General features: G+C 38.4%; 1 protein-coding gene across 2 annotated transcripts in view; it reads right to left on the bottom strand.

Moving 5' to 3' along the window:
• THADA (THADA armadillo repeat containing) overlaps positions 1-13,229 on the bottom strand; it is a 358,452-nt gene that overhangs the window by 330,462 nt on the left and 14,761 nt on the right. For both annotated transcript variants that reach the window (XM_030800262.1, XM_030800261.1), the window contains 6 exons: positions 10,384-10,478; positions 8,905-9,125; positions 6,217-6,908; positions 4,705-4,883; positions 3,596-3,751; positions 2,277-2,399 (listed from right to left, as the gene is read on the bottom strand). In XM_030800262.1, coding sequence (XP_030656122.1) covers positions 2,277-2,399; positions 3,596-3,751; positions 4,705-4,883; positions 6,217-6,908; positions 8,905-9,125; positions 10,384-10,478 — 1,466 coding nt within the window. The remainder of the gene's footprint in view (positions 1-2,276; positions 2,400-3,595; positions 3,752-4,704; positions 4,884-6,216; positions 6,909-8,904; positions 9,126-10,383; positions 10,479-13,229) is intronic.

Here is a 13,229-nt window from a genome sequence, read left to right as displayed (position 1 = left end):
CCTACACAGGTTACGAACTTCACTGAGCTTCAGCTTTCTCACTTGTTAAGTGGGGATAAGAATGTCATCTCACAGCCTTTTTATTAAAGGTTAAATGAGAACATGGACATCTAACCTTTTATAAATTTAAAAGTAATCTGGTTACTAATATCAGTTATTTAGGTATAAAATAATCTCCATTAGCCTAGAAGATGTCTTTTTCAACTAATAGCCTCCTCTTCTCCCCCAGCACTTAGTCTATCGATTGGCACTGAGCCTACCACACACTGTGCATGGCACCCACTCTTTTGATGGTGTGACGATTATGACAATATAGTGCCAAGGTCACAACCTCCAAAAGCCACAGGTGTACCAGTAGGGAAAAAGTACAACCATGAGACTGACTCAGATTAAGACTCAAAGGACTAATTTTCAAAACATGCATACCTATAACACAGACCAAGAAACCATGCATACATGAAAATTCAGAATCTCAATCCAAAAAACAGCTTTTGTTTCCAAGTAACTGAGTTTTCACAAATGTCATTTTACCCCTTGCAAAAAGAAAGCAAACGAGATATGCATTGTTAAATCTACCAATGATCTAAGAGAAACTACAAAATAACTAGGCTGGGCATAATATCCACAATGATTCATAGTAATGTTTAGAATAGGTAGTATGTCATGTCTGTAATCCCACCATTTTGGGAGGTGGAGGTGGCGGAATCATTTGACGTCAGGATTTCAAAACCAGCCTGGGTAACACAGCAAGAACCCACATCTACAAAGAATTAATTAATTAAAAAAAATTTTTTTAACTATCCCACACACATACTGGGGGCTTCAATACATATTCTAGTCACTTTTAAAATTTTTTATTTATTAATTTTTTTGAAGCAGGGTCTTGCTGCTCTGTTGCCCAGGATGGAGTGCAGTGGTACAATTAAGGCTCACCACAGCCCTGATCTCCCAGACTCCAGCAACCTTCAAGCCTCAGCCTCCAGAGTATCTGGGAACACAGGTGCACACCACCATGCCCATCTCAGGGTTGGCTTTTTTTTAAATAGAGATGGGGTCTTGCTATGTTGCCCAGGCTAGTCTTGAAGTCCTGGACTCAAGTGATCCTCCTGCCTCAACCTCCCAAAGTGCTGAGATCATAGGCATGAGCCATCACTGGTCGCTTTTAATGACTCACAGCAAGGCTTTGTAGAGAGATATATAGTTTACATCACTTCTTGGCCTTTTAGCTAAGATCAAGTGGAGAGATACGTAGTCTACAAAGAGCTTTTTCATTTAATCCTCAAATCAATCTTTTGAGAAAGGTTACTAATTCTGCTTATAGTTGATGAGACTCAAGTCAGCCAACTAGTAAGTGGCAGAATCAGGAGTAAACATATGTCTTTAAAGTTCAGGTTGTGACTTCCCAATCTTCGTCATTGAGATTTTAAAAGGTCGAAGCTAATTTTACCCTTTGTATAGAAATATTCTTTGTTTGATGGCTTTTTATCTTTTAAATACAAAATTGAAAACCAAGGGCATCCATAATAATGTTTAGAGTAAGTAGTGAGCATGTCATAGTTCAAATGTATCATTAATCTATTAATCTACCTCTTTCTTAAAATAAATAGGTAAGCTCTGTCTTCTATCTGGGCCTGAGGAGAAAAAAGGGGTCTGCTTCTCAAAGGCTAGATTTGGGGGAAGAACAGTGAAAAACTCAATCTGTTCTGCTGAAAAGAAATTCAAGATTGTCAAGCTAAGCCCTGGCCCAGACTGGAGCTGCTGTACCCAGGTTTCCATCCATTTCATTAACACAATGCCCTAAAATCCAGCCCTACTCTTCAAGCTCACTCCAAGGTGAGACAGACAGCAAGGTCCCTCCACAGCTGGATCACGGGCCAAGAGTCATTAATATCAAGCCTCTGTAAGTCATGCCAATCTAAAGAGAAAACAGGCCCAGCAACAGCAGTCTTCTGCCCTGGAGAGGGACAGAGTTCAGTACTGTCAATTACCTTTCTGTTAAAGTACTAAATTCATCTGGCCCACATAAGCTGAAAGTGACTGAGGTTAGCCCACTAACGTCATTCTGTAACAGTCCTCCAGTACAGCACTGGTTCCATAACCCAGGCTACATCAAGTGGAGTACCAAAGCACCAGAAATAGGTAACACTCAGCTTGAAGGAAAAAAAGCACAGAAACACAATTCACCAAGAGACTTCCATTTATTTCCCTTTAATGCTTATTCATAATACTTTTTAATTTTTAAAAAAAACTCTATGTTTAGAAATATTATCACCTACCTTATACTGCTGTAAAGAAACAGAAGGGTGCTGTTTGGTTAACTCATTCTCTGGTTCACGTTTGGATTTACTCTGCTCCAATTTATAAAGTACCTGAGAACTTTCCTGTATCCTACAAAACAACTTTTGAGACAAAGGAAATGAAGCAGAGGTGAGCCACACATTAAATTTAAATGTCAGCCTGAGAGGCAAATTCTTTAGAATAAAACTTCAGGCAAGGAGAGTACTGATTTTTAATCTCTTAATATTTTATAATGTTTCTTTTTGACAGAAAATTTTTATACCAAAAACAAAGTATTATTGCAAAGCAGAATACTGTCATTAAACCACAGTTCTATTTCCTTTAAGTTGGCACAAACCTGAAGATTATTTAGTCATTTCCCTACTTTACCAATTCTTCACCCCATAAATGTGTTGTGCAATTAATTCAAGTTGGATTATTTGATAATGATCATTTTATGAGGTGCTTAAAACTATAAAAATGCTGTTACCAAGTTTTCTTAAAACTACCTTAACTCCAGCATTAGATTTTTTCTTTACAAAATAGAGCCCAAGGTTGATTTACTACACCAAAATGAAAGGCCTTTTGGCCATGTGTGGTGGCTCTTGCCTGTAACCACAACACTTTGGGAGGCTGAGGTGGGAGGACCACTAGAGCCCAGGAGTTTAAGACCAGCCTGGGCAACAGAGCAAGACACTATCTCTAAAAAAAAAAAAAATTAAATATTAGCCAGGCATGGTGGTGTGTCCCTGTCATCCTAGCTACTCGAGAGGCTGGGGAGGAAGAATCGCTTGAGCCTGGAAGGTTGAGGGTACAGTGAGCTATGATCACACGACTGCACTCCAGCCTGGATGACAGAGCAAGGCTATTTTTTTTTTTTTTTGGAGACTGAGTCTCACTCTGTTGCCCAGGCTGGAGTGCAGTGGTACAATCTCAGCTCACTGCAACCTCCGCTCCTAGGTTCAAGCAATTCTCCTGCCTCAGCCTCCCAAGTAGCTAGGACTACAGGAGCACACTGCCACGACTGGCTAATTTTTTTGTATTTTAGTAGAGATGGGGTTTCACTGTGTTGCCCAGGCTGATCCTGAACTCCTGAAAAAAAAATGGTGGGGGGAGGGGTGTGTGCTTTTCACTCTGGATTTTAACCCCCAATGTAAGCTTCATGGAATCAGAGAACAGGTCACAGAACGGCCATCATGAACAGATGTGGTAGCCCAATTCCATGACCATTCCCACACGCTCCCAAAATCTGGGCTCTTTTTAAAAACGATTTCCCAAAGTTCACCACTTCCCTATGCCTTCTGATGGGAAATTCTACCTTTTTAAGAAGAGAACAGATCTGTTGCCGCACTCCTGGAGACTGGCTGTTAAGATTGTATGTAGTAAAGAACTGAATCCACTGCATTTCTTCCATGGAAACAATTTCCGTGCTCCGATTACTTTCACAAAGCAAGCCTAACGTATCTATCCTTACCTAAAAAACATCAAGCAATAAAATGTTAATTTTCCAAGAAAAAAGCAAAGCCAAAATCACTTGAATTGATTACTTACATAGGATACAAAACGAAAAAAGTAAACTTCAGTTCACCAATAGGTACCTCAGAAAGGTTTCTTAATCTCAAAGATTCTAGGGTTATTTCCTATACAATTCTTTTATTAAACATGTAAATTGGGGATTTATAAAATGCAACAATCTTAAAGATTTTTATTCCATGGTAATCCTCAGCTTCATTCCTTTTTCTCTTTTTTTCCAGTGACCCCTTTTATCCCATCACCTCACTCTTAAATTACTGCCACGCACTTCTAACTGGTTTCCTGGTTTCTTTCTGCTCCCACTGTGGAAACTCATGTTTCCACTAATGTAACTCCTTGCTGAAAAGAGAGTGGCTTTGGTTTAGCTTAGTAAAACCAGCTGGTGCCTGGGAACCAACGAAGTCTTTAGCCTAGCATTAGACCTTTCCAAAAAATGTCCAAAACACTCCACCCCTGATAAGCAATGTTCTTAATCACCCTCCAGACCTTGCTCATTTGGGTCCCTCCATTTTGTATGCTGCTCCAAGGCTTCCTCTTTTCTAATCATATCTATCACTTTCCTAATCAAGCACCACCTGCTCTGATCAGTCTCTTCTGAGCCTTCCAAGCGAGTCCTTATGTATTTAAGGGCACATGATGGCATGCTTGTATCTGTATTGTCAGTTCTAAGAGTTTCCAGTTGTTTTATGTAAGTTTTCTTACATCCTCAACTAAACTTTCAGTAGCTTGAAGAAAGGGCCTACTGAAAGTTTAGTTGGGAGACTAGGGTTTCTTCTCATTCTCTTTATGAACTCCCTAAAACAGTGCAGGATACAATGTAGGGGCCTCTATATTGAACTGTTACACGAAAGGGATCTACTGCATGTACAAATCCAGGTAATTTTCTTTACTTACTTGGCAATGCTGATGAATTAAGCCTTGCTTTATTCTTGCACCAGACATGAGGTTCTCCCAGGTATCAGTTGCAGACTGAAGATGTCCATGAGCTCTAGCTATTCGCAGACATGCCATCAAAGCTCCCAGAGCCCCCCTGCTATTACAAGACCCTAAGGATGGGAAAGATTGCTCTTGTCCTGAAAGCACAATAACAAAGACCATTACTGTATTATGCAATGACTACTATAATTATCAGCTACTAATTTTCATGTTTCCAATTAACATTTTATTTCAATAAATAAAAATCACATTTTAAACTCATTTCTAACACAAATAAAGTTCCTATTCTAAAATAATCATTATTTAAAATGATTTGTCCCTTTGTCAATCATTTCAAGTAAGCATAATTCTCTTATTGTTAACATAAATAAATCATTATTTACCTGCTAACATTTTTGCTTTTTCCCTAACACCTAGAAAGGGAATCAGGAAGTAAATCACGAAAAAAAATCAGGTAGAGAAATAAACACATCAGTGGCTACAGACTATTATTTCACTAAAAGTAAACACTAAATCTCTCTGCATATTTTAGAGGGGCTGTTTCTCACTAGTAAAGAAGATTAAAAAAGGAACACAAAGAGCCTGCTGGTTTCAGAGGCTAGGACATCAGCCATTACCAAGAAGACAGGGCAGCTTGATATAAAAATAAAGACAACCTTACTTCAGAACAGATTCCTGAATCCTGAATTTCAGATGGCTTTTCAAAAACTCAGAAAAATTGTCAAAAATTACAAATAATGGCTTATTTTTGCATACAGGAATCAAATTTTCCTGCTACCTCATGGTTACTCTTTGAAGTACTGAAAGTTTTTAACAATTTTAGTTGAAAATATTTCTTAAAATTATGCTGTACGATACTACATTCTTGCTTTGTTAAACAGAATATAATAATTTTAAGATTTATATGATGTGTCACGATCATCACTTTACACATCCTGAATTATGCTTCAATGCAGTGATTCCTGTAGGGTTTGTTAGTTTCAATGGGATGTTTACCCCTATTCTAAGTAACTATAGATGGCTATTTCTTGAGATCATGCCTCTGAATTTTGTCACTTCTCCAGAGAAAAAAACTTGCTACTGCCAAGTTACCTGTCTTTAACCTTGCCTAACACAATTTTTAATTATTGTCTCAATCACTTGAATAAGCACATTATATAAGACACACAAACTTTTATTCCAGTAATACAACAAAATAAATTCAGAACTTGAAAAAATGAATTAAAGCCTTGTAATAAAGTTTATCATTTTAAGTGGAATTATTCTTTAGCTTGTAGAAATGACTTCAGCCAAAAAACTCCATTCAGCTATATACAGAAACATTCGTTTCAAACTGAAACATCTATCATTAATCTCTTCCTTTACTATTTACAGAAGTGATATTTAAATTTGAATATTAGTATCTGCGTAGCTACCTACATTTAAGCATCATAATTAGAAACTACTAAAACAAAAATGCATTTTTCTTACCAGTTTTAGCATCAATAGAAGTCTGAAGAATCTTTACCATGTACTGTAAGCTTTCAGGGCTGTAACTTAATAATTTTGGCAAGTAATAATCAATCACGTAAGATTTTTGATCCAAGTTGCCTTCACAGAGTATAAAAAGGAGAGGAGAAACCCAAGTCTCATGCCACTGGTCAATCCAAGAACTCTCAGCAGTCTGGGATTTCAAATGACTTTTATGATTTTTAAACATGGTTTCCAAGAGGTCACTTGCATAAGGTACCAATGACTGGTCCCCCATCACCTCTAAGATTTGAGATGGAATAGTTTTATCTATAGCCAAAATATGTTCAACTCCTATGCACTCTACCAAACAACCAAGGCACATGTACTTTCCTTTAATATGCCATTCCAATCGTAGAAGACTCTCAGTCAATTCCACAAAGAAAGGATCAGGGACCAAATCTGCACCTTCCACAGTGAGCTGGTGCATTTGGAGAAGGTTTTTGAACATGATTTTGGTTTGGTGTCTCAGAGCATCCAATGGATGTTCCCAATGGGTATAGACATACTCCAAAAGTCTCCCAACTATACTTGAATTCCCATTCAGACTGTCCGTTAGGCTCAGGGAACTTGATTCAAGGACTTGTATGGCTGAATTAGTCCAGGATGCCAAGATTCTAGACAGAAACATTTCCAGCGTTGGCTCTTTAATCCTGAAGAAAAACGAGCCATGAGCCATTATTGTAAACTGATTAGTAAAAGAAATTTCATAACAATTTAGACTTTAAAAATATTAAATACAAAGAATGAGCACAAATTTCAATTATTAAATTTACAAGAACAAAAAACTACAAGTAAAGTCAAAACAGATCTCAAATTTGTATATGAATCTTTTTACCTTGTAAAAAATAATCCAGAAAGGAATTCAAGACCAGCCTAGGCAATATAGTGAAACCTCATCTCTATAAAAAATTTAAAAAATTAGCTGGGTGTGGTGACACATACCTGCAGCCCCAGCTACTTGGGAGGCTGAGGTGGGAGGATTGCTTGAGCTCAGGAGTGAGACTGCAGTGAGCTGTGCTCACGCCATTACACTCCAGCCTGGGTGACAGAGCGAGACTTTGTCTCAAAAATAATAATAGTCCAGGAAGGGGGATAGAGAAATTTGGGGGATGATGGAAATATTCACTGTCTTGACTGTGATGATTACGCACGTTATTTATTTATTTATTTGAGACAGGGTCTTGCTGTCACTCAGGCTGGAGTGCAGTGGTGCAATCTCGGCTCACTGCAATCCCTGCCTCCCAGGTTCAAGTGATTCTCCTGCCTCAGCCTCCTCGGTAGCTGGGATTACAGGTGCATGCCACCACGCCTGGCTAATTTTTTAGTATTTTTAGTAGAGACAGGGTTTCACCATGTTGACCAGGCTGGTCTTGAACTCCTGACTTCAAGTGATCCACCTGCCTAAGATCTGGACGCCTGGGATTACAGGGGTGAGCCACCACGCCCGGCCTACACATGTAATTTAAAACATAAGGAAAGCCAAGTGTTGGAGATGGTTGGGGGAATGGGGCTTCTTTGTGATAAAAATATTCTAAAGTTGTTTGAATTAACTTTTAAGATGTTAAAACTTCATTTTAGAAATGTTGATGTTTCTCAGACTTGTGAGGATCACTTTAGATTACCTATGTTAAAGTTCTTCATAAATTCTAAAGCACTACACATGTAGAAATTTTTATAGTTTTAAAAAATGATGGTAAAAACAAATTTCAGGAAAAAAATTTTTAAAGAAAAAGAGATAGCACAGAGAATATTAAAAATTAATTTGAGAAATGCTGGTGGTTGTACAACTCTGTGAATAAACTAATAAACTGAATTGTACACCTTAAATTTATGAATTGCATAACATATTATAGCTCCAATATGTAAAAAATTATTTTAGTTTTCCTCCTCTATTCATATGTTCATTATTATCAAGCTGTATATATGTTTTGACATTTCATATACACGATCACTTTCAGCCATTATGGCAAAAACACCACAAAAATACAAAATACAGCCTCATGAAGTCAGAAGACCTTCTAATATTGCTGTCTCAGGTTCTTATTAGCAATATGCTCTTAGGTAAGCATTTACTTTTCTAAGCCTCCCTTTGCCCATTCAACAAATTAGATTTCTTATCCTATATAGTAGCCATTTGAGGATCATATTAGATTACCTTTGTTGAAGTTCTTTATAAATTCTAAAATACTATACATATAAAAATTTTTATAGTTTTTAAAAATAAAATTGAAAATGTTAAAAATATTAGAAATGTTCTTTACAGGTTAACCTGCAGCAATAATTTTATTTATTTTTTTGAGACAGGATCTCACTCTGTCACCCAGGCTTGAGTGCAGTGGCACAATCATACCTCACTGCATCCTCGGCCTCCTGGGCTCAAGCAATCTTCCCACCTCAGCCTCCCAAGTAGCTGAGACTACAGGCGCATGCCACCACACCTAGCTAAGTTTTAAAAGTTTTGTACAGACAGGGTCTCACTATGTCACCAAGGCTGGTTTTGAACTCCTGGCCTCAAGTGATCCTCTTGCCTCAGCCTACTGGGAGGGTAGCTGGGATTAGAGACACAAGCCACTCCTGCTTTTGGACTGCATCTTTTAAATGTCTTACAAGTGAAACAAAATATGAGATGATAGCATCAAAACTCACTGTGAACTCAAGGTGAACAAAACATGCGCAGTATCCAAGAGCAGGGCCTCCCCACTCTGACCCATGCTCCCATTCTGCCAGTCCAACATGGCGAGTGTCCCCTGACACAGGAATAAGACAGCTGACTCAGAGACGTCACCAAAACAGAGGCTCCTGCAGCTGCTCATAAACCACTCGGGGACGCTGGTGCAGTCCACTGAATGAAGCAGCACACTGCTAATCTGGAAAAATAAAGCAGAGCTAATACACGTAAAGCTTTTAAAACTTTTCAGAGATATTTCAAAATACAAACCCAAACATCTCTTTCCCCTGAAAAATCCTAGGAAAAATGACTAAATCCAAAGATAAAATACCCACAAATGTCATGATTATTGTATTAGTATTAAAGGAAAAAAATTACATCAAGTACGAGAATAATTTTGCTGGTTGGAATGTACTGGCAGAGCACAACACATCGCCACCTGCAGGTGGATAATCTTAACAGTTTTTTTTTTTGGTATTTTTTTTTTTTTAACAAATGCTTTTAGAGGTGATTTGAGAAATAAACATCTTCAACTTATCCAAAGATAATTACTTTGTGTGGTCTCATAAAATAATGCACATATATTTTTCTAAGGTCAGGTAAAATGATAAAATAAGTTTCCATATAATATAGCGAGCAAAAAAAGAAACCTACTAGTGAAAAATACAAGGATTGTGGCCTAAATTATCAAATTATACGTTCTACAAGAAGCAAAAATACTAAACAATTGACTCTATCTAGCATGCTTCCTGTCTAAAGCACATGATTTGGGTTATTCCTAATAAAGAACACATTTATCAGAAAAGTTATTACTGTGTATATATCTACACATTAATATGCATAATTTAACATTAAAAATATCTTTTAAGATACTAATGAGAGATGACACTGAACAAACAGTACTAGAAAGAAACTAAAAGCATGTACATCAAAAATGTTTACAGTGATTATCTCTGTGAGATGGACTTACAGGTGACTGTTACTTTTTGTTATTGTTGCTTTATCTGAATTTTTGGAATTGTCTCTTATTATAAGAGAAAAAGGTCATCAGAAGGAACCAGACAATGCAAAAAAAAATTCTTTTAATTCACTTCTTTAAAAATATTTTTAATTTTTTTTTTTTTTTTTTTTTAAGAGACAAGGTCTCACTCTGTTGCCCAGACTGGTGCAATCTTATCTCACTGCAGCTCAAGCGATCCTCCCACCTCAGCCTCTCAAAGAACTGGGACTACAGCTGTGCACCACCATACCCAGCTAATTTTTTTATTTTTTGTAGAGACAAGGTCTAGCTAAACTCCCCAGGCTAATCTCAAACTCTTGGCCTCAAGTGACCTTCCCGCCTTGGCCTCCCAAAGTGTTGGGATTGTAAGTGTGAGCCACTGCACCAAGCCAAAAATATTTTTTAAACATACTCTAACTCTCAATAAAGTATAATTCTAAAAAGGAGATGCACTTACCAAACGAGGAATCTTTTCAGATGGGTGAAACATAGCTTTAATAAAAAGAATAATAGCTAATCCAGATGTGCTCTGTACAGTCTGTAATAGATTATCTATTTGGCAAAAAAGGAGAGAAGTTTGTGTTAAATAATGGATATTCTGGTAGAGTGGAAAGAGCAGATGCTAAGCAGCCAGATAGGCCTGGGTACAATTTCTAGTCTGACCACTAGGTCTTACATAAGTTATTTAACATCTCACAGACTCTCTTTTCTCTTCTGTAAAATGGGACAACTCTTAACTGACACAGTGTCAGGTTTAGATGAATAATGAATATAAAGGCTTTTTAGAAGGAGTCTCGCTCTGTCGCCAGGCCAGAGTATAGTGGCGTGATCTCGGCTCACTGCAACCTCTACCTCCTGGGTTCAGGCGATTCTCCTGCCTCAGCCTCCCAAGTAGCTGGGACTACAGGCGCGTGCCACCACACCCAGCTAATTTTTGTATTTTTAGTAGAGACAGGGGTTTCACCATGTTAGCCATGATGGTCTCGATCTCTTGACCGCCTGCCTTGGCCTCCCAAAGTGTTGGGATTACAGGCGTAAGCCACTGCGCCCGGCTGAATATAACGGCTTTTAAGCCCAGTATATAAACACTCAATAAATGTGATTCCTTCCTCTCTCCTCTAACACACACTTTCTTCCTCACCAACTATTGCTTCCCAGAACACCTAATAGCAACACCACCTGTCCCCTCCCCTCCACCAATACCTCTGTATCCCAATCACCATATACATAGACTTTTTCATAAAGAGATTTCAGGGCTTGTATAAAGAATGTACGTAAGTGCTAATTACAAACTTTGCTAGCACTGACATTGTACCCATAGCAACCAAACAGTTTTGACTTGGTATCTTCTTTTTGTTTTGTCTCTATTAGCCTCTAATATCATGGTGAACTGTTCAACCTGGGGAAAGAAGTTAACACTTCTTTATGACATCATAAACTACGTACTAAATATCCACTCTGCCCTTCATCACTGATAACAAAACTGTGACTTTGACTGGGAAAGCTACATGACCAGCCAAAAGCAGGATACTTGCTTCTTCAATCTTCTTTGCAACTAAAGGCAGCATATAAGAGGGTTCAGGCCAATTGGATGTAAGCCAGTCACTTGAGTATCCTGATTAAAAGTAAAGATGCAACTGGCCTTCCTTCTTCCTGCCTTAAATAAAGACACATCTGGAGCTACAGCAGTCATATGGCAACCACGAGGCAACAAATGTGGGTGAAAGCCAACCTGCTGAAGATGGCACAGCAGAAAAGCAGAAAATGTGTGGATTGTACACTGCCTATACCTGGGCATTGCCTATACCTGGATCACCTGCCTCTGAACTTGTTATGTGGGAAAGAGGTTTGGTTTTCAGTTACTTGCAGCTAAACACTTTACTGATTATGAAGCTTTAAAATGCTGGAAAAGAATAGTACTGATTAGGTGCCATCAACTTTTCGGAAAAGAAGCTACTTCTTTTTTTTTTTTTTTTTTTGAGACAGAGTCTTGCTCTGTTGCCAGGCTGGAGTGCAGTGGCACAATCTCGGCTCACTGCAACCTCTGCCTCCCAGGTTCAAGTGATTCCTCTGCCTCAACCTCCCAAGTAGCTGGGACTACAGGTGCACGCCACCACGCCTGGCTAATGTTTTTTTTTTTTTTGTATTTTAGTTTTTTAGTATTTTAGACGGGATTTCACCATGTTGGCCAGAATGGTCTCAATCTCCTGACCTTGTGATCCGCCCGCCTTGGCCTCCCAAAGCACTGGGATTACAGGCATGAGCCATCACGCCCGGCCGAAGCTACCTCATATTAAAATCATGTATTCTCTACATTTCATTAGTTAGAGAATCTTTTTTTTAGACTAACACAGTCCTCTTTTAAAAAGTAAATAACCTCTGAAAAGTTTTCTGTAAGTTATGTCTTAATAAAAGTAACTTTAACTACTTTCCTTTCAATACCTGAGAACCCAGGCAAAAAGAAAAATGGAAATACTAATTGGACAAAATACAGCTAAGACTTTCATTACCAGGGTTAAAAACACAAACAATGAGGCCGGGCGCAGTGGCTCACATCTGTAATCCCAGCACCTTGGGAGGCCAAGGCGGGGGCAGATCACCTGAGATCAGAAGTTCCAGACCAGCCTGGCCAACATGGTGAAACCCTGTCTATACTAAAAATACAAAAACAAAAAATTAGCCAGGCGTGGTGGTGCATGCCTGTAATCCCAGCTACTCGGGAGGCTGAGGCAAGAGAATTGCTTGAATCTGGAAGGCAGAGGTTGCAGTGAGCCAAGATCGCGCCACTGCACTCCAGTGTGGGCGACAAAGAGAGACTCCATCTCAGACAAAAAAAAAAACAAAAAAACAAAAAACACAAACAATGAGATGCTATTGTTTTCCAATCAGCCTAGCAAAACCAGAGTCAGTTATTGTTTTTCACTAACAAGAGCTCTAAAGAGATCCCATTAGCATGTTTTTAATTAAGTTACATTCATACATATATTACCATATAGAATGGGAGGTGAAGAGAGAAAAGATAATTCAACTTTTTATATAAATACTTGTGTTAGGTGTCACTTTTTTGTTAATCTTATTATAATAATAAACCACAGATTCCAAAAAAGTGACAGAAAACAAATTTATAGCTTAATAAATTATTAAAAAGTGATCACCCTTGAACCTATCTTCCAAGGCAAGAAATAGAACTCAGCCACCCAGGCTGGGCACAGTGGCTCACACCTGTAATCCCAGCACTTTGGGAGGCCACGGTAAGCAGATCACTTGAGGCCAGGAGTTCAAGAACAGCCTGGCCAACATGGT

The sequence above is a fragment of the Nomascus leucogenys genome, chromosome 19 (assembly GCF_006542625.1).
Source record: "Nomascus leucogenys isolate Asia chromosome 19, Asia_NLE_v1, whole genome shotgun sequence".
Lineage (NCBI taxonomy): Eukaryota > Metazoa > Chordata > Mammalia > Primates > Hylobatidae > Nomascus > Nomascus leucogenys.
The sequence above is the reverse complement of the archived record's forward strand: the minus strand, read 5'-3'. Positions and strand labels throughout refer to the sequence as shown.